The 24,076-nt window shown below is 32.8% G+C and overlaps 1 protein-coding gene across 1 annotated transcript; it reads right to left on the bottom strand.

Annotated features, from left to right (window-relative positions):
* Window positions 1-864: 864 nt before the first annotated feature.
* Window positions 865-17,737, bottom strand: LOC111715953 (serine proteinase stubble). The gene is made up of 15 exons (XM_023491362.1): window positions 17,578-17,737; window positions 16,618-16,673; window positions 15,658-15,725; window positions 14,101-15,604; window positions 13,721-13,970; window positions 12,051-12,132; window positions 10,485-10,562; window positions 9,948-10,022; window positions 9,233-9,312; window positions 7,451-7,526; window positions 6,443-6,521; window positions 5,955-6,147; window positions 5,505-5,595; window positions 4,371-4,434; window positions 865-1,537 (listed from the first exon to the last, which is right to left on the bottom strand). The coding sequence occupies exons 1-15, from the start codon at window positions 17,723-17,725 to the stop codon at window positions 1,376-1,378; spliced, it is 3,006 nt and encodes a 1,001-aa protein (XP_023347130.1). The 5' UTR covers window positions 17,726-17,737; the 3' UTR covers window positions 865-1,375.
* Window positions 17,738-24,076: the final 6,339 nt, after the last annotated feature.

Consider the following 24,076-nt stretch of genomic DNA (forward strand, 5'->3'; position numbering starts at 1 on the left):
ATTGACTAGCTAAAGATACAATGTTTCAAAAAATAGAGTATTTAAAATTAGGATTACCTGCAGAGATTCAACATAGGGCTTCAAATTACAAACATATATATCAAACTATTTATGATAACTAAAACAATTATCTATACCATAGTGGACAAATACAAGGTTGAACATTTAGCAATGTTCATTTGTTTGCATAATGCATACGAATGAGATAAAACATGTACGCATAAAGGAATTGAGTCTCTGCCACACATTCTGATTTTCTAATTTGCAACCCAAAACTGTAGATATTTCAAACTATGAATTCTGTTGGGTCAAATAATTTAAATTTGTAATATCAATGGTTTACACCTTCAGGTTGCAAAGATATTAGAAAATTTGGTTTTGTGGCAAAGGCTTAATTCCTTTGCTTACCAATCTAGCGTATTCTAAACTCTTTGGATTAAAATAAAGAAACTAAAGAGACTGCTTACATAATTCCAAGTGAATTTTCAAGTGAAGGAGTTGCATGTCGTTTGACTTTTATTTAAGAAACAATAAGACATTCTTGTCGTTTTCTAAAAGAAAAAATGTTCAGCAATCCCTCTACTTGCTTAAAGGATTTGAGTCCTTGCCACAAACTCAAATTTTCTAATCCCTATATAATTAATTCCAACCCAATGGCGTAAACCTTTGATATTTTAAACTATGAATAATGTTAAATCAAAGAATCTAAGTTTGAAATGTCAAAGGTATACGACATTGGGCTCGAATTATATAGGGATTAGAAACTTTGAGTTTGTGGTAAAGACTCAATTCCTTTTAGATTAATTTTCATACAGAAACCGCTCTTTAAAACGATCAATTAAGAAAAGAAAAAAACTTTTTAAATAACGCCGACAGTCCTTTTAATCCCTGAACTTTTTAGTTTTACGACAAATATAAAAATTAACAGTCTCCATACATTTCACATTTAATACATTCAGAGGCTGCAACTTTTGTACTCTGAGTATCGTTGTTCTCGATATTCAAAGTTGACACTTTTAAATTTGACGATCCCTTGAATTTAGTTATCACTGCAGAGTATAAGTGAACACCACAGGATATCAAAGAATTAAATCAATCTGTTGATCTGCATTAGATGGAGAGATCAATGCTTGATCCTGAGATTAACAATACAAAAGTTCTAACTCCAGGACTAAGATTTTAGCACAGTAAGGCCCACAAAATAAAATAAATGTCTTAAGACATTGAAAGTCACAAAAAATCGACTAGGAACGATTCAAAACTGAATGTAGTACATTGTACTTACTAACAATATGCAAAATACACATTTAAAGAGGGGTAAGTATACTTAGCTTGCATATCTAAGGTTTCTGTGCACATTTTCTGTACATGAAAATTAGAATTGAATAATTTGAAGAATCCATTCTTTAAACTTAGATATTCTTGTGTAAACTCCAGGTTGGTTTTTCTCCGCACACCCTATCCCCCAGGATATTACACCAGACAGCTGGTATCTTCCATCTTCACGCCGTACAGACATTGGACCACCCGAGTCACCCTGAACCATAGAGATACCAACCATATAGAGAATATCATAGAGATTTAAACCATAGAGATACCAACCATATAGAGAATATCATAGAGATACAAACCATAGAGATACCAACCACAGAGATACCAACCATAGAGATACCAACCATATAGATACCAACCATAGAGATACCAACCATATAGAGTATATCATAGAGATACAAACCATATAGAGAATATCATAAAGATACAAACCATAGAGAAACCAACCATAGAGATACAACCACATAAAGTATATCACAGAGATACCAAAAATAGAGATACCAACCATTAAAGATACCAACCATAGAGAGTTTATCATAGAGATACCAACAATAGAGAGTTTATCATAGAGATTCCAACAATAGAGAGATATCATAGAGATACCAACATAGAGAATAGAATATATAGAGAGGAATTTACTAGAAAAAAGTGTAAAACGGCCATTTTGTTGTACTGTTTCCATACTGCAGGTGTACTTCACGTATTTATGCTATATAACCTGTTGGGCCCTGGAATATCATTTTATAGAAAATCTAAAATTATTGTTGAAAGAAAACCAAAATATGAAATAGGCTGGTTTCATAACTGACCAATGATCATTTCACATAGACTCTAGCCTTCCACTTTACAAACGATGATTTTCCGTTATAACTATAAATCAAATGATGTTTTTATTCACCTAATTCATTACATAGTTTATTTAACAGCTTTAAAAAATTCGAAATTGAAATGGTTAGTCTAGGGAACATACTGTATTAATGTACTCTACTGCATATAATTTGTGAACATTTACATGATTTGTACACTTTGAACTCCCTTTCAGGCTGAAAGTGACTGAAAAAATTCATACCGAGAGATTCTTTTAATTCCTCTCTATATATTCTATTCTCTATGGATACCAACCAAAGAGAGCTATCATAGAGATACCAACCATATAGAGTAAATCATAGAGATACCAACCATAGAGAGTATATCGTAGATATAATAACAACCAAATAGATTCCAGTACAATAGATGGCAACGTAGAATTTGTACACTCTCAGTACAGCTGTATTCTTACGTCACAAGTGTCAGCTCAGTTTTTGTGTCCAACAAAATTATTAATAAAAATGAAAATTTTAGAATAAAGTGCTTATTTTACAGAAAAATACGTGCAATTTTATGTGTTCTTTAATTTCTTTTTTACACCATATTATTTAATGTTGGAAAACATATCAAGACTGTAAGAAAATTTTGTTTTCCTTGTTATATTTGATACTTGTTACGCCATGTATATATGGTCCATATCTCTAGTGCCACCTATTGTACTTGATAATCTATTTGATAACAACCATAGATTAATAATAATATAGATAAAACTTCTAGATGGCTTCTTGTCAACATTTAGAGGTTTTTCGTTCACAATAACCTAAGGCAGTAGCCAAAAGGAGTAAAACGCATGCTATCTCTCTGTCTTGTAATTCCACGCTGCATGCTCGGAACTCTTTTGGGCTTCTGCCTCAGGGTTACTGTGAACGTAAACCCCTAAATCTTTAAAATACGACATCTAGTGTTCTCTCTGTATTGTTATTAATCTTTGATACCGACCAAATAGAGTATGTCTTAGAGATACCAACCATTGAGAGTATATTATAGAGATACAAACCATAGAGAGTATATTATAGAGATGCCAACCATTGAAAGTTTATCATAGAGATACCAACCATTGAGAGATATCATAGAGATACCAACCATTGAGAGATATCATAGAGATACCAACCAAAGAGAGTATATCATAGAGATACCAACCATAGAGAGTATATTATAAAGAAACCAAGCATAAAGAGAATATCTTAGAGTTAGAGATACGTCAAACATAGAGAGTTTATCATAGAGATACCAACTATAGAGAGTATATCATAGAGATACCAATCATAGAGAGTATATCATAGAGATAACAACCATAGAGAGATATCATAGAGATACCAACTATAGAGATTTAATTGGACCATAGAGAAAGTCTTTTGTCGCACATTTTAATTAGCTAACAGTAACTGATATTCAATCAGTTTATGTAAAAAGAGTTTCAATTTTTTCGAATTTGTAGAATTTGATGACTATTGAACAAATTTTTTTAAAAGCGCTTTGGATGAAATGTGCTCTAAGCTCTAACTTCTAGTGCAATATGTAAGCTACAGAAGTTCTCAATAAATATGGGAATTGAAAAATGATTTAGAAATGTCGTCTTTTGATAGAGTATAACGACTGAAATTTTGTCAATTAATGTTTGTACGATTGACGAAAAATGACATTTCTAAAATGTGATGTTTAAAAATAATGTAATAAAAATAGAGATATCGAGAATTTGTCAAGAAATCGCAACAGATCAAGAAATCGCGCTGGATCAAAAAAAATGTTTTAAAAAATTTTGTTTGTAAAATTTCAAGAATTGAATGCTGCGTTGAAGATCGTCCTTCTACTCCCATATTTATAGGATCTCGATGAAAGCAAGGAAAGACAGAGAAATGAAGAAGGATAGATCAAGAAGATTTAATATATTGCTGAAGGAGACTCTTCAAGGAATTTTAAGTAACTTTTCATTTAAATGGTTACATACCCGACTTACACCGGTACTTTAAACCCCTTTTTAAATGCAAAAAAAAGTAAAAAAATATTATTGGATTTTCTGTTTTTCGTGAATAAGGTAATTTCTCCTTTTTAAATCTAGAGTCACTTGAAATTATCTTGACACACATTTTAATCCTAATCTATCTCGGTTAGGCTTTTTTAATGTCGTTTGTTTACAAAATATAAAAATACTTCCTTAATCTAATATTTACCTCACAAGAATCTTTCCCTCCTTCTCTATATCCGGCACAAATAAATATGTTTGGTATATGCTCCCTAAAAATAAATATGTTTGGTATATGCTCCCTAAAAATAAATATTTTTGGTATATGCTCCCTAAAAATAAATAAGTTTGGTATATGCTCCCTAAAAATAAATATGTTTGGTATATACAATATATTAATCCCTTCATTGTCGTGGCATTTTATTTTTCCTGTCCCTTTCCCTTTCCTATTCATCCCTGCAGTCCCTTTCCCTTTCCTATTCATCCCTGCAGTCCCTTTTCCTTTTCTATTCATCCCTGCAGTCCCTTTCCCTTTCCTATTCATCCCTTCAGTCCCTTTCCCTTTCCTATTCATCCCTGCAGTCTCTTTTCCTTTCCTATTTATCCCTGCAGTCCCTTTCCCTTTCCTATTCATTACTCCATCCCCTTTCCCTTTCCTATTCATTCCTGCAGTCCCTTTCCCTTTCCTATTCATCCCTGCAGTCCCTTTTCTTTTCCTATTCATCCCTGCAGTACCTTTACCTTTCCTATTCATCCCTGCAGTCCCTTTCCCTTTCCTATTCATCCCTGCAGTCCCTTTCCCTTTCCTATTCATCCCTGCAGTCCCTTTCCCTTTTCTATTCATCCCTGCAGTCCCTTTCCCTTTCCTAATTCATCCCTGCAGTACCGTTCCCTTTCCAATTCATCCCTGCAGTCCCTTTCCCTTTCCTATTCATCCCTGCAGTCCCTTTCCCTTTTCTATTCATCCCTGCAGTCCCTTTCCCTTTCCTATTCATCCCTGCAGTACCGTTCCCTTTCCAATTCATCCCTGCAGTACCGTTCCCTTTCCTATTCATCCCTGCAGTCCCTTTCCCTTTTCTATTCATCCCTGCAGTCCCTTTCCCTTTCCTATTCATCCCTGCAGTATCGTTCCCTTTCCAATTCATCCCTGCAGTCCCTTTCCCTTTCCTATTCATCCCTGCAGTACCTTTCCATCCTAATCCACGTTATATCAATCAAAAAGCGTCCCATGTTCAATTCACAACGGTACCTTTCAGACTTTTATCGGATTGAAAATATCTTTTTTTAAGTCTGCATAAATCTACAAGGACCACAATTAAAAATGATCAACAGTCTAGCTTACCTGTATCCCGCTTTCTCGTACATAACTTCACACTGGGTATTGTTTATTATTGGTAGATCCACCTCCTGCAGTACACTTGGCAGAGGACCATCTAAGCAGTTAATGTGCAAGGTTATGTACAGGGTTATGCACAAGATGTACAACGTTATGTACAAGGTTATGTACAAGGAAAAAGAAGAACAAATGTGTCCGTAACAGCAGTAACAAGGAGAAGAAAATTTTGATTTAAAAGAAAAGCCACAAAGAAATAAAGTCTAATTTTGAAACAAAATTAAATTTCAGAATCTCTTTATCTTGGAAACCTAATGGTGTAAACCTTTGATATTTGAAGCTGAGATAAATTTGATCTAACAGAATTCATTGTTTTAAATAGCTAAGGTTTCAAGATCCTGTTGCAAAGATATAGAAATTAGAAAATCAGATTTTCTGACAAAGGTTCAACTCCTTTACCTTCGTATAATCTGCCCCAGCCAGTGACCCATGCCGTCTGTCCCATCATGTCCCTGTCGTCTTCGGGCAGGCAGACCGGTACAATGTTCGGCTGGAACTCAACTGGGTCATGGAACCGTAGCAAGGCAAGATCGTATTCAAAAGTTTTCGGATCAAACTGCTGGTGTGTTATCACAATTGCAACTTTTCTGTCCTAAATATTCATAATTTAAATTAAAAATTATTTTAACCCAAAATCAAATTTCCCCGATGCAATTACACATAATAATTGAAGGACACAATTTGTTCGTATTTTATTTGCTTTTTCGAACAATTTATTTTTAAAATTTTCGGTTGATTTTTGTCAAATTCGATCTATTACAGTTCTATTGTGTTTCTGTCGCTCTCGGTCGATTTTTGGTTAAATTTGGTCTTTATCAGTCAATCTAGTTCTATTTCGGTCTATTGGTGTAGATTTGATCTATAATTACGATCAATTTTTTGTTCACCTGAAATGCGTAAGGTTCTGGATATTGATCGTCGAGATCATATTCTCCCATTCGCAGCAACAACAAATCCGGTTCAACCCTACATAGATTTATTAAATCTAGCAATTATAGGGTCTCCCACGAAACATGAAAGTTAAAAGACGACTTGAAGATTGGCATCGAAAATTGACTGCATTTAATCGAATAACAAGCCTGTAGTTTTGGTAATTCCAAAATGTTGTCTGACTTTTTTATGCTTTTAAAACTACCGGAGATTTCGACAAAGATCTAAAATCAAAAAAAAATATTCAAATCGTCTTTCATTTTTCATGTTTCGTGGGACACCGGTTACATAAAATTTTTTTTACTGAATATTATTTAACCCTATTCCGGCGGGGGGGGGGGGGGGGGGGGGTGACGTTTTTTGAAGATAACTCAAAAAGTATTGGTCTGAGGCTGTTCAAATTTTTGAATTTTCTAACTAAATCATGCCCCTCACCTTAGGCTCAAAGCGGGGCTTTTATACCTACTGCCTGAGTCCTCAGGCATACTGCTTGAATGTCTTTTTTTTACCTTTACCCGACTAAACCTTTATTTAAACATACTTCAGGTCATTTGATTTTAACTTTTTATAGCTCTTTAGAAAGCTTTGAACTATAGGAAGTAGATTGCGCACTTTATGCGAAGAAATTTTCCATAGATTTTGTCACAGATGCCGTTGATGAGAATTTTTCCTTGAATACAAATTTTGTCTATGAAAATTTTGCAAAGATTTTATCATATTTGATTTTTTCAAAAATGTATAATTTATCATATTTCGAGTACTTTTTTGTTTTTTGCACATTTTTTCTTAATACTTGATTTTGCAATAAATATTAAACATTTTGCAAATTTACAATTTCTTGTCATCAGATTATCAAAGTAGAGCCGAATGATTTTCTAAAAATGTATTAAATGTTATAGAATTGTATCACAAACTATTTTGGGTAAACCATGGACGGCAGCCTGAATAGGGTTAAGTGAACTTACCCCTCGACACAATGTGCTGCTGTGATAGCCCAGTTTTCATTGAGTAGCGCAGCTCCACATTTATGCAGGAAAGTTGCTAAACAAAATAAGAGTTATAGTCAAGGTTTTGTATAATAAGAGGCCGAATTTAAAGAGTTTGAGCCGTGGCTTAAATTTAAACCGCGGCTCCAATATGGTTAGTTCAACTTAAAATCGTATTCAATGTTTCAAGATTTATGCCAGCGCTTAATTGAAACCGGTTTTTGGGGGGATTTGAGACACGACTCAAATTCATTAAATTCGGACTATAGTAATTGTTACTTTTGATGCGCTCATATATACGAAAAATGCCGTCTCTTAAAAAAGATAGATAAAAACCTAATATGACGTCACTCTTACCTCTATTCAGTGACGTCATATTAGGCTTTATCTTAAAAACGAACAAAACTAAAATTATCCAAAAAAGATTGTTTGAACACCGATCGTTTTTGGATCGTTTTGTTGCGCATATCAGTTCTGTCATAGAATAAGAAAGCAAATATTTAAAATGAAAAATTTCTTTTTTTACAATGCCAAATTTTCACCCTGACAAAGGCAAAAAACGACCCAATGACGGTTAGCACATCATGCTGATCTCAAACAAAGCTGTAGAAGAGTAAGATGACTGTTTGAATAGTCCAATAGAGCATGAAACATATTAATTGTGCAGTGTGCACTGTTATACAAGTGGAATATACATCATGGGGGAACCGAATTTTATGACGTCCCGAAAAAAAATGTAACCGGAAATAATGTTCTGTGATTTAGATTATTGCAAATAGATTAACAAGTACAATAGGTGGCCACAGAGAAATGGATCAATTATACACGACAGCACAAGTGTCAAATTTAACAAGGAAAACGAAATTTTCTCACATTAGTTGACATGTTTTTCAAGATTAAATAAAAAAAGTCTAAAAACAGAAAATAAATAACACATAAAATTTCATCTATTTCACTGTCAGATAAGCTCTTTATTCTAAAATTATCACTACTATTAATAATTTTGTGGGACACATACTGAGTTAACACTTGTGATGTAAGAATACAGCTGTACTGAAAGTGTCCAAATACTACGTTGCCATCTATTGTACTTAACAATCTATTTGGATTATTTGGACTTTATTTCCGCAACCCTTTTTTCGGAGAACTTTTTTTGCGGTTACCATACAAGTGTATAAAACGGACCCGGCCATTCCAAGTTGATTTTCATCCTACACAGGGAAACTATTTTTTTAAACATCGTCTTTCTATTCCATAACATTGTTGTAACTAAGGTATGTTTACTACAGGTAGGGGTAGGGAGGTTGTGTACATTTTACTGTGTTTGAACTGCTGGTTTTATGTAAAAAAAAGCATCTCAAGGAATCGGTAACCATTCTTCACAACTATCTTGCTCTCATGGCTTCACGAAAGGATCAGCCCAAAAAAATATTTTATCAATGGGCTAACTCAAACAGTCTCTAGACTCTGTTAGTTCTCAAACTAGAGAAAGACTGTACATATGTATGTGCATAAATACTGTAACAGATTTTAATTTTTCGACAACTTATATATATTTTGACCATGAAATGTAAACTATTAATCAATCTAGTTTGAAATACATTTATTATTATTATTATTATTATTATAAGCATGTTCTGTCCAGAAAACTTTAGTTACAATCTTTGTTATTGTTTTTATATATGCAGTTTCTATCCCTCTTTACCTAAAGAATAAATAGCAAGCAAGTGGTATCAATGTTAACAATGATGATAATGATACCTGTTCTCCATTGTCTTAGAGAGACTTGCCAAGGCCATTCCCCATACTCAGATCTGTCACCATTTACAATCTTGCTTTCTCTAGATTCATCATTCATCATTCATCATTCACCATTCATCGTGTATTATTCATCATTCATCATTCACCATTCATCGTGTATTGTTCATCATTCATCATTCATCATTCTTCACTCATCATTTATCATTCATCGTGTATTATTCATCATTCTTCATTCATCATTGATTATCATCATTCATCGTGTATTATTCATCATTTATTATTCATCATTCATCGTGTAATATTCATTATTCATCATTCATCATTCATCATTCGTCATTAATCATTCATCATTCATCATTCATTTTCATCATTCATATTCATCATTCATCATTCATAATTCATCATTCATCATTCATCATTCATCATTCATCATTCATCATTCATCATTCATCATTCATCATTCATCATTCATCATTCATCATTCATCATTCATCTTTTATCATTTATCATTCATCATTCATCATTCATCATTCATCATTCAATCATTCATCATTCATCATTCATCATTCATCATTCATCATTCATCATTCATCATTTATCATTCATCATTCATCAATCATCATTCATCATTCATCATTCATCAGTCATCATTCATCTTTCATCATTCATCATGTATCATTCATCATTCATCAAATGTCAATTATTCCAGATTTACCTGAAATAGTTCCAAAGTTTTGATGTTCTGCTGCTCTCGATTTTTCTGCCTGATCTGGGGGACGACTGCCTCAATCTAAAGAATTATTATGGTATTATATGTCCATACACTTTTTACGCCATCTACAAGTCATTCACTCTTTAATCTACACAGCGTATTCTCTACATTTAAATCACACAATATTACATTAAAAGAAATGAAGGAATTGTAAAAATGTTCCAAATATTTTTTGAAAACTTCGCAATTTTTATTTTCTTTGATTGCTTCTTTACTTTACTACTTTATTAAGATTTGAATAAGCGTTTTGAAGTGTAAGTACTGCAAAGGGACCAAGCGCTGCAGTTGGAATCGGCTAGTGCGCAGTAAGGATAGGCTAGGGTACATATCGCTTAGGGGCTACAGGTAGGTTACTAATTGAGTAATATGCAGCAGCTTATGAAGAAAATGATTAAATGTGCTCTTTAGGGTATTCAGCAAATGACGTTGAACTCATGCGACCAAACTTTATTTATTGAATAGGCTTTGAACAGGCGTTACCTGAAAGTTTCATTAAGCCAGGGCTGTCTTCCACAAATACTTTGATAGGTCCAATCCCGTAGCGGTTTATCTAACAAACTAACCGAAGGATCAAGATTTAGGTAAAGATCAAGAGGAAACAATTCAAATCAAGATTCAAATATAAAAGTAATCATTGAAATAAAATAGTCAAGAAAAATACTAAAATCAAGATAGAAATTTTGAAGCCTAAAGAGAAATATTGAAATCAAGTAAGAAACAAAAATTAAGATAGAAATGAAAAAAAATATTAAAGTCAAAATTAAAACAGTAAAGTCCAGAAGTATTAAAATAAAGATAGAAATATTAAAGTCAGAATAAAAAAATGTAAAAGTCCAGACAAATATAATAAAGTTTGAAATATTAAAGTCTAAAGAGAAGTTTAAAATCAAGATAACATATTTAGATCAAGAGAGAAAAAAATCAAGAAAGAATTAAAGTTTAAAGGGAGTGTTCGCGAAAAATGAAAGGGGATATAGGATTAATGCGATAAAAAAGCGCTTTTGATCGCTACTAATCTTACTTCTATCTGTTGAAAAATATTATAAAATATAAACTATATACAAATGTGGCGAAAGATAATCGATGACTACAGGTTGTAATATCTGAATGATTTGTTTGAAATTAAATGGATTTTTTATGGTCTACGTCGTATGTTGCAATTTTATGAATTTGTATGGACGGTAAGTTATTCGGTATGAGACGTCTTTAACAAGTTTCTCCTTATAGACACAACAGATAGAAGTAAGATTAGTAGCGATAAAAAGCGCTTTTTTATCGCATTAAGCCTATACCCCCTTTCATTTTTCGCGAACACTCCCTTTAAAGTCAAGATAAAATCAAATATTTAATATAGAAACATTAAAATCAAAATAGAAATATCAAAACAAAGCTAGTAATATCGAAACAAAGCTAGTAAAAGCTAGTAATATCAAAACAAAGCTAGTAATATCAAAACAAAGCTAGTAATATCAAAACAAAGCTAGTAATATCAAAACAAAGAAAGCAATATCAAAACAAAGAAAGCAAAATCTAAACCAAAATAGAAATATCAAAACAAGGCTAGTAATATCAAAACAAGGCTAGTAATATCAAAACCAAAATAGAAATATTAAAGCCAAAATAGAAATATCAAAACCAAAATAGAAATATCAAAACCAAAATAGAAATATCAAAACCAAATTATAAATATTAAAGCCAAAATAGAAATATCAAAACCAAAATAAAAATATCAAAACCAAAATAGAAATATTAAAGTCAAAATAGAAATATCAAAACCAAAATAGAAATATTAAAGCCAAAATATAAATATCAATGTCAAGGTAGAAATATTATAACCAAAATAGAAATATCAATGTCAAGGTAGAAATATTAAAACAAAGAGAGAAAAATCAGGAGAAAGCTTGTCATGACCACAGAAATAAAGAAAAAAATGGCGACACAAATATTTGAGGTGTAAGTCAAAACTGAAGTATCTAAAGGTCAGTATATCAATAGCAAATAAAAAATAAAAGTTTAAATAACAAATGTTGAAAATATTTCTCCTCCCTGTCTTCTAGCTCCTCTATTTCAGCCACTACAGCCTCCGCTGATGGCTTAACATGCCCGTTCTCTCCAATAGTAAACATGTCTGAGAACAGCATTAATTTTATATTTAAATTCAGCGAAACGTGGGAATAATACTATGCAGTGGAACCCGTTAAATGGATTATTTTTCGACGCATTCGAATATAGTTATTATTTCATAATAATTATTATTCGTTTTGTATACATTGCACTTAAAACGCCGAAATAGTTGGCCGCCAGATATCTCTGCCCTCGATGCTTTGAATGATTCTACGTGGCAGAGACACCCAGCGGATAAAATGTCGTTTTAAGTGCATTGTATATAAAACAAAAAACAAATATTATGAAATATTAACCATATACAAATGCGTCCAAAAATAGTCGATTTCTTTAGGTTGTAATATCTAAATGATTTGTTTAAATTTAAATTGATTTTTTACGATATGAGTTGTATATTGCAACTCTCTGAATGTGTATGAACGCTACGTTCTACAGTAAAAGTCGTATTTAACAATTTTCTGCTTACAGACGCAACAGATAGAATTAAGATTAGTAGCAATCAAAAGCGATTATTTTTCGCCTAAAGCCTATACCCCTTTTCATTTTTCGCGAACACTCCCTTTAAATTGTGGAAAAAACACGTCATTTACTAGACTAATGAACATAAAACACAGAGATTGTGCAGTGTAATGTAAAGAGACCCATTTTACTTAAATAGTTGATTTAAAAATTATTTGAAAATGTAGAAAAGGGGCGCCAATAGTTCAAATTGTCTAATTTAGTAAAAAAAAGAGAAAGAATTTGCCTGTAAATAAGTCTATCTTTTCTAAGGAATAGAAATGTCTGATCTAATTCCAGCCTTTTATGTGATTGTACTTTTTATCCTCAGCCTTTAATTGAATTTGCAAGTGCAAATCATTGATAAATTTTCTTATTTTGCAATCCCAGATTACAGTGTGGTTACAAATTCCTACATCTGTGAGAATGGATATAAACTTGATTAAGTGGCCTGCGATGATTCACAAAAGTACCTTTTAAACCTTTTAAAAATGTCATTTTACCACTTTTTTATTTATAACGGGCTCTTGATAAAAGCCAATTTTTTGCGTTTCCAAAAACGCGGAATACTATTAATTTTCGACAAAAATACATTGAACGAAATATCCAACGATGTTTCATTTCTAAGGGGGCATGTCCAATGAACACTTGTACATGTAATTCTGTAATTAATTCAATGTTATTCCTAGTTTTCCATTTGAAAATTAATTAGTACGTTTTCTGTAAACAATGAGAGAAATTGAAGGAAATTTAGAGAGATAAAAAATATCCTGTTGTGAATTGTGAATCCTTTCCTGCCTAACTTTACATAGATACTAAAGATGTAATGGTTATAGTTCCTAAAAAATGATTGACATCTGTTAGAAAAAAACTAACACGTTTTTAGAGCTAATCGGAAACATTTCAAAAATATAATTTTTTTTTTGAAATTGTGATTTTTTTAGAAATTATGAAATTTTGTTCTTAGATTAAAACATTGCGTTTGAAAATTAGACATATTTTAAGTAGTTCAATATTCAAATAAAATGTTACAGTGCAGACAGCAGGCAAAAAAGTTGTAAGATCCCAAGGTTGAAATTTTTAAAATAATGTTCCTGAAGGATTGAAGTTATCTGAAAACGAAATCGTCCCCGAAGGACCCTCTTCGTCTGTTAAAGATGCATTAGTAGAAGCTGAAGATTCTGTAGAATATGATTCAGTTGTAGATTCATCTGAAGAGTCTGTGACTGATTCTTTGGTATTGGAATTTTCAGTTTCTTCAGTAGCTGTTTCTTTGGTAACATTAATAGCTGTGTCCACTGTTGTTGCTTCCTCAACGACGGAGGTGTTAACAACTGTACCCTCCTGAAAAATAATTCAGTAATATGGTCAATCAAGTTTTAACATAAATAAATAAACTGGATCCGGATCAATGCTTTCAAAGAATGGATCAAAGATCAATATCTGGATTAACTGGAAGGGATCTTAAACCTACCTGAACAATGGAAACTGGGATCCAATCAACAGCAATCTCTGTAGTTAGAGTCACTTCAGGGATTACTGGAACAGTCGCAGGGGATTCAGATTCAGATGTGGATTCAGGTGTGGATTCAGATTCAGATGTTGGTTCAGATTCAGATGTGGATTCAGATGCTGATTCAGATTCAGATGTGGATGCAGATTCAGAAGTGGATTCAGATTCAGATGTGGATTCAGAGGTATTAGCTATTTCAGAGGTTACGGGGAGTGCGGTAGATGCTTCAGCAGGTTCACTAGTTGTGGACTTTACTTCATCAACATCTGTAGATGCTTCTTCAGATATAATAGTGTTTGTTACAATTGTATTGGTATCCTCTGAAGCATTTGTTGAACCTTCAGATGATCCTGAAACTTCTGTTACAGTTTCCTCCACTTCATTTGAAGAAGAACCTTCCTCAATAGTGTTAGTTACTTCTTCCAAAACTTCCTTTATATCTTCTACTCCATTTGTTGTAACTTCTTCAGTGCCAGGGGCATATGTGTTAATAGAAACCACATCAGGAACATTTGCTAAATTTTCAGAGCCTTTGCTGGCATCAGACACCACCTCAACTCCATTTGTAACTTCCGTTACAGATAAATTCAACTCTTGGGAATCAGTATTAGGACCATCAGTGACTGCTTCACTACTTTCGGGATCTTCTGTTATTGCAGCTTCGGCATTGGAGATGTCAGTAATAGCCTCGACTGCATCAGTTGTGTTGGCGTCTATTCCTTCTAATTCAGATGAGTTATTTGATTCAAGAGCTGATTCAGTGGATGTTTCCTCAACTTTTGATGATTCGGTTATTTTCAAAGCTTCTGGAACTTCAGAGACTCCCGTATCTTCTGTAGCTTCTGTCATAGTTTCAGTAGACTCATTTACATCGCCATCTTCTTCAGATTCACTTGTTGAAGGTTCAATATTCAGTTCAGTATTATCTGGCATTTCTGGTTCTTTGGTAACTTGTTCAGCTACATCTCCATCAGTAACCTGTTCAGTTACATCTCCATCAGTAACCTGCTCAGCTAGATCTTCATTAGTAACTTGTTCAGTTACATCTCCATCAGAAACCTGGTCAGACACATCTCCATCAGTAACCTGCTCAGCTACATCTTCATTAGTAACTTGTTCATCTACATCTCCATGTTGCGTTAAACTCTCTAGATCCAAGGTTACATCAACTAACAAGTCAGGAACAACTGTTTCTGAATTCAGGGCTGAAGATTGCATTGTTGTTACTGTTGATGTGGTTTCTGTTGATGTTGTTGTTGATGTTGTTGTTTTTGTTGTTGTTGTTGTTGTTGTTGTTGTTGTTGTTGTTGTTGTTGTTGTTGATGTTGTTGTTGATGTTGATGTTGTTGTAGATGTTGATGTTGAAGAGGTAGATTGTATCAATGAATCAAGTTTATCACTATCTCCCACAGTATCTATACTGTTTACACTATCAGGCAGAAGACAACAACTCCCAAAATAAAATCTGAAAAATAAAAATGATCAAAAATGTTGTTTTGAATCTTTAAAAAAATTTACCTGTCAATACATGTTCCTAAATGTTTCCCTCCTGCCTCTACGCAGTTCCAAGCGAACATACAAACACCCTGTAGCCAACCACAACAATTTAAATCTTTGGACAAACTTATGTTAAAATGTAAATTTTTATTTTTGCGACTCTGTTTTATCTGGGTAGAAATAATTGTCATCGGAAGAAATCCTACTGACAACCCTCCACCCCCATATTTTATTAGAGATCTCTCTGGTGTAATTTATTTGGTTTAATTTTATTAGAGATCTCCTGAAAAAATGGTACTCCCAGGGGGCCATGGTACTTCAATGGTACTCCCAGGGGACCATGGTACTTCAATGGTACTCCCAGGGGGCATGGTACTCCGGGATACTCAAACTCATGGTACTTTAATGGTACTCCCATAGTCCTCCCATAGTGCTCCAAGTCTCTAATGTTACTGTCATCACCCTTCCATGGTACTTTAATGGTCCTCCCATTGACCTTCCATGGTACTCTGATGGTCCTCCACCTTCCATGGTACTCTGATGGTCCTCCCATTGACGTTCCATAGTACTCTGATGGTCCTCCCATTGACCTTCCATGGTACTCTGATGGTCCTCCCATTGACCTTCCATAGTACTCTGATGGTCCTCCCATTGACCTTCCATGGTACTCTGATGGTCCTCCCATTGACCTTCCATAGTACTCTGATGGTCCTCCCATTGACCTTCCATGGTACTCTGATGGTCCTCTCATTGACCTTCCATGGTACTCTGATGGTCCTTCCATTGACCTTCCATGGTTCTTTAATGGTCCTCCCATTGACCTTCCAAGGTACTCTGATGGTCCTCTCATGGTACTCCCAAAGTACTTCGATGTTATTCCAAATGTATACTACAAACTGTAATTTCCTCCAAAACAAATATTTTTTTGGGTATTTTCATTTTGAATAAAAAGATAGTGATAAGATTATTGTGTTTGAATTCCTTTTGATTTCCCTCCTTATTCTGGCATTCCAAGGGTTGAATCTGGCGACCGTGTTCTGAAACAAAAAAGAAAATTTTAAAATAAAACCAAAACATTATTTTTTAGTCTCCCTCATACATTCATATTCGATAATGAATGACCAGCTGATAAAAGATGATGAAAACGTGATTTTGCGGATACAAAAATGCCGTTTTTTTCCATTTTTCATGAATTTGATCAACAATACTTTTATTTTACCTTTGTTAAAGATATTTTTTAAATATAAAAATGCGTCATGATTTTTCTAATTTCTATGAAATCAACATTTTAAAAATTTTGAATAATAAAAAAAAATTTGTACGAAAACTTTATAATGATTCAAGATAGTTTTTCATATTTATAACATTTTTTATGGTTCAGGCAAACTCTCTTTAAAGAATGCAAAGAAAAAACAAAGCAAGAGCAAAGTAAAAACAAAGCAAAAACGAAGCAAAAATGAAGCCAAAACGAAGCAAAACCGAAGCAAAAACGAAGCAAAACCGAAGCAAATACGAAGGAAAACGAAGCATAAACGAAGCAAAAACGACTTTAAACAAAGCAAAAAACGAAGTAAAAACAAAGTAAAACGAAGGAAAAACGAACCAAATACGAAGCAAGAGCAAAGTAAAAACAAAGCAAAAACGAAGCAAAAACAAAGCAAAACGAAGCAAAAATGAAGCAAAAACGAAGCAAAACCGAAGCAAAAACGAATAAAAAACAAAGCAAACACGAATAAAAACGAAGCAAAAACAAAGCAAAAACGACTTTAAACAAAGCAAAAAAAAGCAAAAACAAAGGAAAAACGAACCCCATACGAAGAAAAAACGAAGCAAGAGCAAAGTTAAAACAAAGCAAAAATTGAAGCAAAAACGAAGTAAAATCGAAGTAAAAACGACGCAAAACTGAAGAAAAAACGAAACACTTAAAATATCTGTAATTACCACTTCTATCATTTCTAGCCGAGTATTCATTCATTTGAGGAGCGGAGTCAAAATTCATCATTTTGCTGTTAACCCTGCCACCCCTGGAGGGGGAGGGGGAGGAGGGGGAGGAGAGAGATAAAAGGGTCCAGACCACTAATCCACGCATATCGGGGCCTGAAACATTTTATATTATTAATCTCAATTCAAATCAGTAATAAAGTAGTATTTATGTACAATAGTCGGCGTTTATATCAATACAATGAAGACGACTTTTCCATTTAAGTTTTGATTTCTAACAAGAACAGCTGTTAATTGACGCCTTCTCTTTGTTTCCATGTTTAAGTGTTTCCTTGCTGTTTAAAAGCTTGGTAGAAATCAAAATTTTAATTGATAGTCGTCCTCATTGTATTATTATATACAACGACGACTTGTACACATTTCGAATTAATAAACAGGAGCTGCATATCTGTAAAATTCTATTTTTAAACTCTGATAAAAGTTTACTATCTCAGGTTGCAAAGATAAATAAAAAAATCTGAGACAACTGCACAATCTTTTCTCATCTTAAGCGCTTGCGAGAAACCAAATTTTCCCTTTTATTACAACTAAAGCTATTGTGACATTTAAACAATTCCTTATTTTAGATGATTGCATAGCAATGAAACGTTAATTTTATTCAATTCAAGAAAAGTAAAAGTGAAATAAGGAAACCTCAATTAGTTAAGATTGCATAACAAGTCTTGTAGGAAAGTTAGAATGACAGTAACGAATAATAAAACAAAAGCGATAAAAAGTGGTAGCGTGAGAAACTAGTGAAATAAATAGATAGATTTTTTCCCGCATTATTGCTCGTTTTATAAATAGATAGATAGATAAGAATCAGTAAATAAGTGTATTTATAAATAGCTGAATAGAAATAAATAAATAGATAAAATGATTTTACAAATAGATAAATATAGATAATTATTAGTTAATTTTATATGATTTTATTAATAGATAGATAGATAATAATTAGTGGATTAGATGATATTTTATTATTAGATAGATAGATAATAATTAGTAGATTAGATAATTTTACAATTAGATAGATATAGATATGAATTAGTGGTTCAGAAGATTTGAATAAAAAGAGGAATATATAAGGATTATTAGGGTCACCTACATGAAATTACGTGCACAAACCTTTTAAAGAGTCTAAACTTATAGTTTATAGACTCTTTAAATGCAAATGAGTCACTCAAAAGTGGTTGTTATAGAAATCCCGAGATTTTTAAAGATATATAGATAGATAGATAGAGAGTTGAAGGTCACTACTCGCTAGTATCCTTCTTCTTTTACCATATGCTTGCCTGAAGGGAAGGAGGGGCAAGGGGAAATTAAACATCAACGACCCACACTTGTATGTCTATTCCATTAGCGCCTGATCCAATCAGGGTTCACTCATCTGTTTGGTGTCTATTCTGAACCAATAAACATTGTATGGCGGTAACGTCTGTCTATCTATCTATGTCATCATCCAATTATGAATTAGATTGCCAGTAGATGGAAATATTTACATCCATTGAAACTACAGTGGGCCGGGACATTAAGATAAGCGTATAATCTACTTATTTACCTCGAAACAATTTAATAAAAAGATGAGAAATGAGTGACTCGAGTTTTAAATCCAGTTTAAACAATTACCTACTGAATCTCTAATTCGTTAGATTTCCAAAATGTGGCCTGTCATTAAAAATTAACGAAGATCACTAAATTGGTCCATGGTTTTATTTTAGAATTCATAAAATCACAATTTTACGTTTTTCAGTAATCTAAAATTAGATGCGATTTTAATATCTTAACTCGCATTGTTATTGGACTATATTATGATGTATAAAGTATGGTTGTACTGGACTAGGTATGTTTAGGCAATGTATTATGATGTATAAAGTATAGTTGTATTGGACTAGGTATGTTTAGGCAATGTATTATGATGTATAAAGTATAGTTGTATTGGACTAGGTATGTTTAGGCAATGTATTATGATGTAGAAAGTATAGTTGTATTACTAAATTAAGAAATAAGAATCTTTGTTACACAAATGTGCGTGAAGGTCATAAACCAGTCGTAATAAATACATCCAAATAAAACCAGACATATTAAAGTAATAGGCTATTTAGTATCAATATTTATAAATACTAAGTGCTAATCTCTGTTTGTCTGTTTTCTATTTGTATGTCCGATCATAATTCTCCAGGTATAATTCTCATAAACAATTTGCCTTAAATATTTGATTTAAATATTGTAAATAGATTTAGTTTACTTTTGTAGCGAAATTTTAGTTTCCAGGCACAGCTGGGTTCCTAAGCTTTGCGATGGGCAATGTACTTAAAATATTTAAGTTTATATTTATTAACAAAAGTTGGTATTGTGTACAAATCAATCAGCTGCTTATACATCTATAAATATAACGGCTTGTTATAAGGCAACTGGCTGATTTTAGATTAATGAGCTAATCATTAATCAATCAGCTGATTAATTTTTCAATCAGCTAATTACAAATCAATTAGATAATAGTTGATGATCAGCGAATTATAAACCAATTATTTCTCGAAATCAGTCAATTAGATGATTATAATCAATCAATCAGCTGATAATCAACCAATAAAGTGATTATCAATCAATAAGTTGATTATTTTTCAATCAGCTAATCACTAATCAATTGGATACTGATTGATTAATCAGTAATTTAAATTATAAACAATTTAGCTCGTCATCAGTCAATTAGCTGATTATCAATCAATCAGCTGATTATCCATCAATCTGCCGGTTATATATCAATCTGCTGATTATCAATCAATCAGCAGATTATCCATCAATCAGTCGGTTATATATCAATCTGCTGATTATCAATCAATCAGCTGATTATCCATCAATCAGTCGGTTATAGATCAATCAGCTAATTATAAAACAATGAGCTTAAAATAAGTCAATCAGCTGATTATCAACCAATTAGCTGGTTATCAATCATTCAGCTGATTGAGAACCTGCTCCATTACCCTGTCAGCTGATTTGAAAAGAAATCTTGTTTTTGCGGGTTTTCTGAACATTGTCTCAAGGTATATTATTTGTCCTTGAACTTGAAGGTATAACAAAGACTTTCACTGGTTTAGTGTTTACTGTCCAGTTGTAATACTCCCCCCCCGCTTCCCCCTTCTTTCTTTCCCCGCTTCCCCTTCCTTCTTCTTTCCTCCCCCGCTTCCCCTTCCCCCTTCTTTCCTTCCCCGCTTCCCCTTCCCCCTTCTTTCCTCCCCCCTGCTTCCCCCTCTCCCTTCTTTCTTTACCCTTTCCCACTTTACAAGTTTATCTGCTTTGATATTTTAGTTTAAATCTAAAATGATGATTAAATTTATAAAGACAAAATATGACAATCTTGCCACAGACAAGGCATACCGTGTGCGCCAAAAAATCGAGGAAGGATTCTGTAACTTGCGATCGTTGCAAAGGAACTGAGTTCTTCCCACAAACTCAAATTCCTGTATCTTTGCAACCTGATAATGTGAACATTTGATATTTCTAACTGTGATTATTTAATTTAACAGAATTCCTGGTTTGATTTATCTAAATATCTTAGGTCTACCAAATTGGATTGTAATGATATAGGGATTAGAAATTCAGAGTTTGTGGAAAAAATTCAATTCCTTTACGAGAGAATCTTCCTGTGTTCTGGTTACCATTGGAATTAGCAGTCCAGCAAAATAAAAGAATTTGCAGAAAGACTGAAATTAAATCTTTATATTTAAAGGAGTTTCGTATCATCCCAGCGGAATAGGAATATGAAAATATGAAAATTATGTGTTTTTGATGTCGTTATAACTTAATTAATTAGTCGTCTTCCTATTCCACAGTTTTATGAGACTCAGCGCACTGTACACCGAGAAATTGTGTAAACATATTTTAGATAATGTACTCGCATGAACACATCTAGGTAATCATTAAACATACAAAACATGCAATTTCTTCGAAAAAAAAAATTATTTTTCTAAATTGTTTTTGAAATTTTTTTTCCCAATTTAATTTTTCCTAATTTTTCTCTTTCTTTCCTATTTTAATTTTATACAAATATATTCATCATTTATATTTGTCTAAAGCAAAATTACATTAAACAATATGAAATTTTACAATTTAATACTAATATCTCTTTCCTCTGGATATCGAAAAGTAGTTTGTGCACAAATTCATCGTCTTAAAAATACACAAATGTTTTTTCACGAAAACCTCTCAGAGCGGAGGTTATTTTACTTAATTGTCCCAAGAGAAATTAAGTAACTTCACACCGCGTATCATGGGTCTGTAAAATTGGTCCAATGATGTTAAAAGCAAAAACACAGGAGGGGGGGGGGGTTAAAATCCTCATCCTCCTACCTGCACCAGAATAGGCTTTTTTTACAAAAAAGAAAGTGCATGAAGCTTTTAAATAACAAAGAAAAGAATTAATTAAATTTTACAAAAGTAATTAAATCTACAATTAAATCTAATTAAATCTAATTTAAGAACAATGAGTCTACTAATCCAGTTCAATTAAAAAGAAAAGAAGATTTTCTCTATTTTTCTTGATAAAATATGCAAAAGCTTAAACTAACCCAAGAATATTTCAGGATTTTACCAAATACTTAATAATGAGACGTACAATGACTTCGAAGTTTTAAAACCTTTATATCTGGATGGATAAATAGATGTATTGAACAAGTCAGGGGGGGAGGGGTCAGATTTGCCTAAAATTTTGATTGGGGAACTCGGGAGAACTACAGAAATATGCTTAGCTTGGTTTTGAGATTCTTTTTTAAGATCTAGATAATTATTATCTCCGTATCGAGATTATATCAATTTTACAAAATTATTTATAGTATTTTTACAACAAACTGTTTTACGATAGTGGGATGTTAATACATTTGTATATTAGTTAGAAAAAAAATCTTTTAGTTTACGGAAACATTTTATCATTTTTTCTTTCCAAAATTCATATCACATTCACATTTTTAACAGAGAAAAGAACAAATTTTCAAGAATTTTGGACTACGGGATTAACAAGAGTTATAGTAGTGCTGAGTAGAGTTTTCTCTTTTTTGTAGTTAGATTGTGTGAAATTAAAATTAAAGAAAATCATTATCTATTCAAGTATATAGATAAAACATCAGTTCCAGAGAAAAGATAACATATTATATAGTAAGATAGCATAATTGTGCTCGATTTGAAATGGAAAAAAATATACACGATGTGTGCTATTCATTTATAGGAATATGCGACAAATAACTCTTATGCATGTTTACACATAAACATGCATGGGTGCGAGTTTTTTATATTAAAAAATATTGGTGTTAGCTTCATAACGTTTTGAGATTCCTTATGGTGTGATTCGACGAAGTCGACCTTTAGAGGAAAAAATAGCTAAAATTGTAATTCAAGCCCACGATTTAAAAACTTTGGCTTGGGCGAGTAAAAGACACAGTAACTTTGCGTAACTTGGACAGTGCTATGTTTTTAAGCTTATCTACTATAAAGGACACTTGTTAGAACGTACTAAAGAGGCATATCTTATCCTATCCATGGGCTTGCCATCCCCTAAAAACTTGGAAACAAGAAAACTGCGAAAATTACATAATCTTTATTTTAAAAAAATTACTTAAACTTACTTTTTATATAATTGTTTAATGTAAATTATACACCAAATAAAAATCCCCCCACCTTATACTAAATACCCTGGTAACGCCTGTGTATGCCAGCATACACACAGTAAACCTTGGGTTTTCAAACATAAAATTGCTCTGCATAAGATGCATAATGCAGGCATACGTACTGGAATTTTTAAGCGAGCTGAATTGCAAGATAAAATATGTAAATTTAATAGAGTCCAAGAATTGAGAAAACTACAAGGTGTCCCGCGAAACATGAATGGTTTTGAATGATTTTTCCACAAACTGTATAAGATGTTGAAGACTTTCTGCAGTTTATTTTGTTCAAAACATCTTTTAACTAAAATATATTTTATTTTGAAATCAATTTTACTGCATCATGATACTTTTCATTGAACAACTTGACAAATTATGGAAGAAGTCATTTTAAATTATTAACAATTGATCTCTCATGTTTCGTGAGACACCATAAAGTTAAAGACTGTACGATCTAACTCACGCCCCTCTGACCCTTTAGTAAAAGTAAATTCAACCGCGTCAACCTTGTTGCACCGGGTATAGTCCTATTGAGTGTCTGCTTTATTTACCCAATGTCCGGTCGAAACAGTACAAACTGGGACCGGAAAGGTTGACCCGGCTCGGAAACTCAAATGTACCACGGCTGCCCGTGAACTATCTATCTTTCTTTAAAATAATAATGCTAACATTTTTCGTTTCCTGCATACCTACCCGGGTAGAATCTTAGAGTCTGAAACCTAGTCTTAGACGCCGGGCCGACCTCCTCAGACCCTCTGTTTTTGGAAAAAAATATCAAATTTCACCAAATATATGTAATATGAGCAAAA

This window comes from Eurytemora carolleeae, unplaced genomic scaffold (genome assembly GCF_000591075.1).
Source record: "Eurytemora carolleeae unplaced genomic scaffold, Eaff_2.0 scaffold1916, whole genome shotgun sequence".
Lineage (NCBI taxonomy): Eukaryota > Metazoa > Arthropoda > Copepoda > Calanoida > Temoridae > Eurytemora > Eurytemora carolleeae.

Excerpts from the sequence above, each read along its gene's own strand:
- LOC111715953 (XM_023491362.1), bottom strand. The coding sequence starts at position 17,725 with ATGCGTGGATTAGTGGTCTGGACCCTTTTATCTCTCTCCTCCCCCTCC. Across the intron at positions 16,674-17,577 it reads GGCTAGAAATGATAGAAGTG|AACACGGTCGCCAGATTCAA; the intron begins GTAATTACAGAT and ends TTTTTGTTTCAG. Across the intron at positions 15,726-16,617 it reads ATAAGGAGGGAAATCAAAAG|GGTGTTTGTATGTTCGCTTG; the intron begins GAATTCAAACAC and ends GGTTGGCTACAG.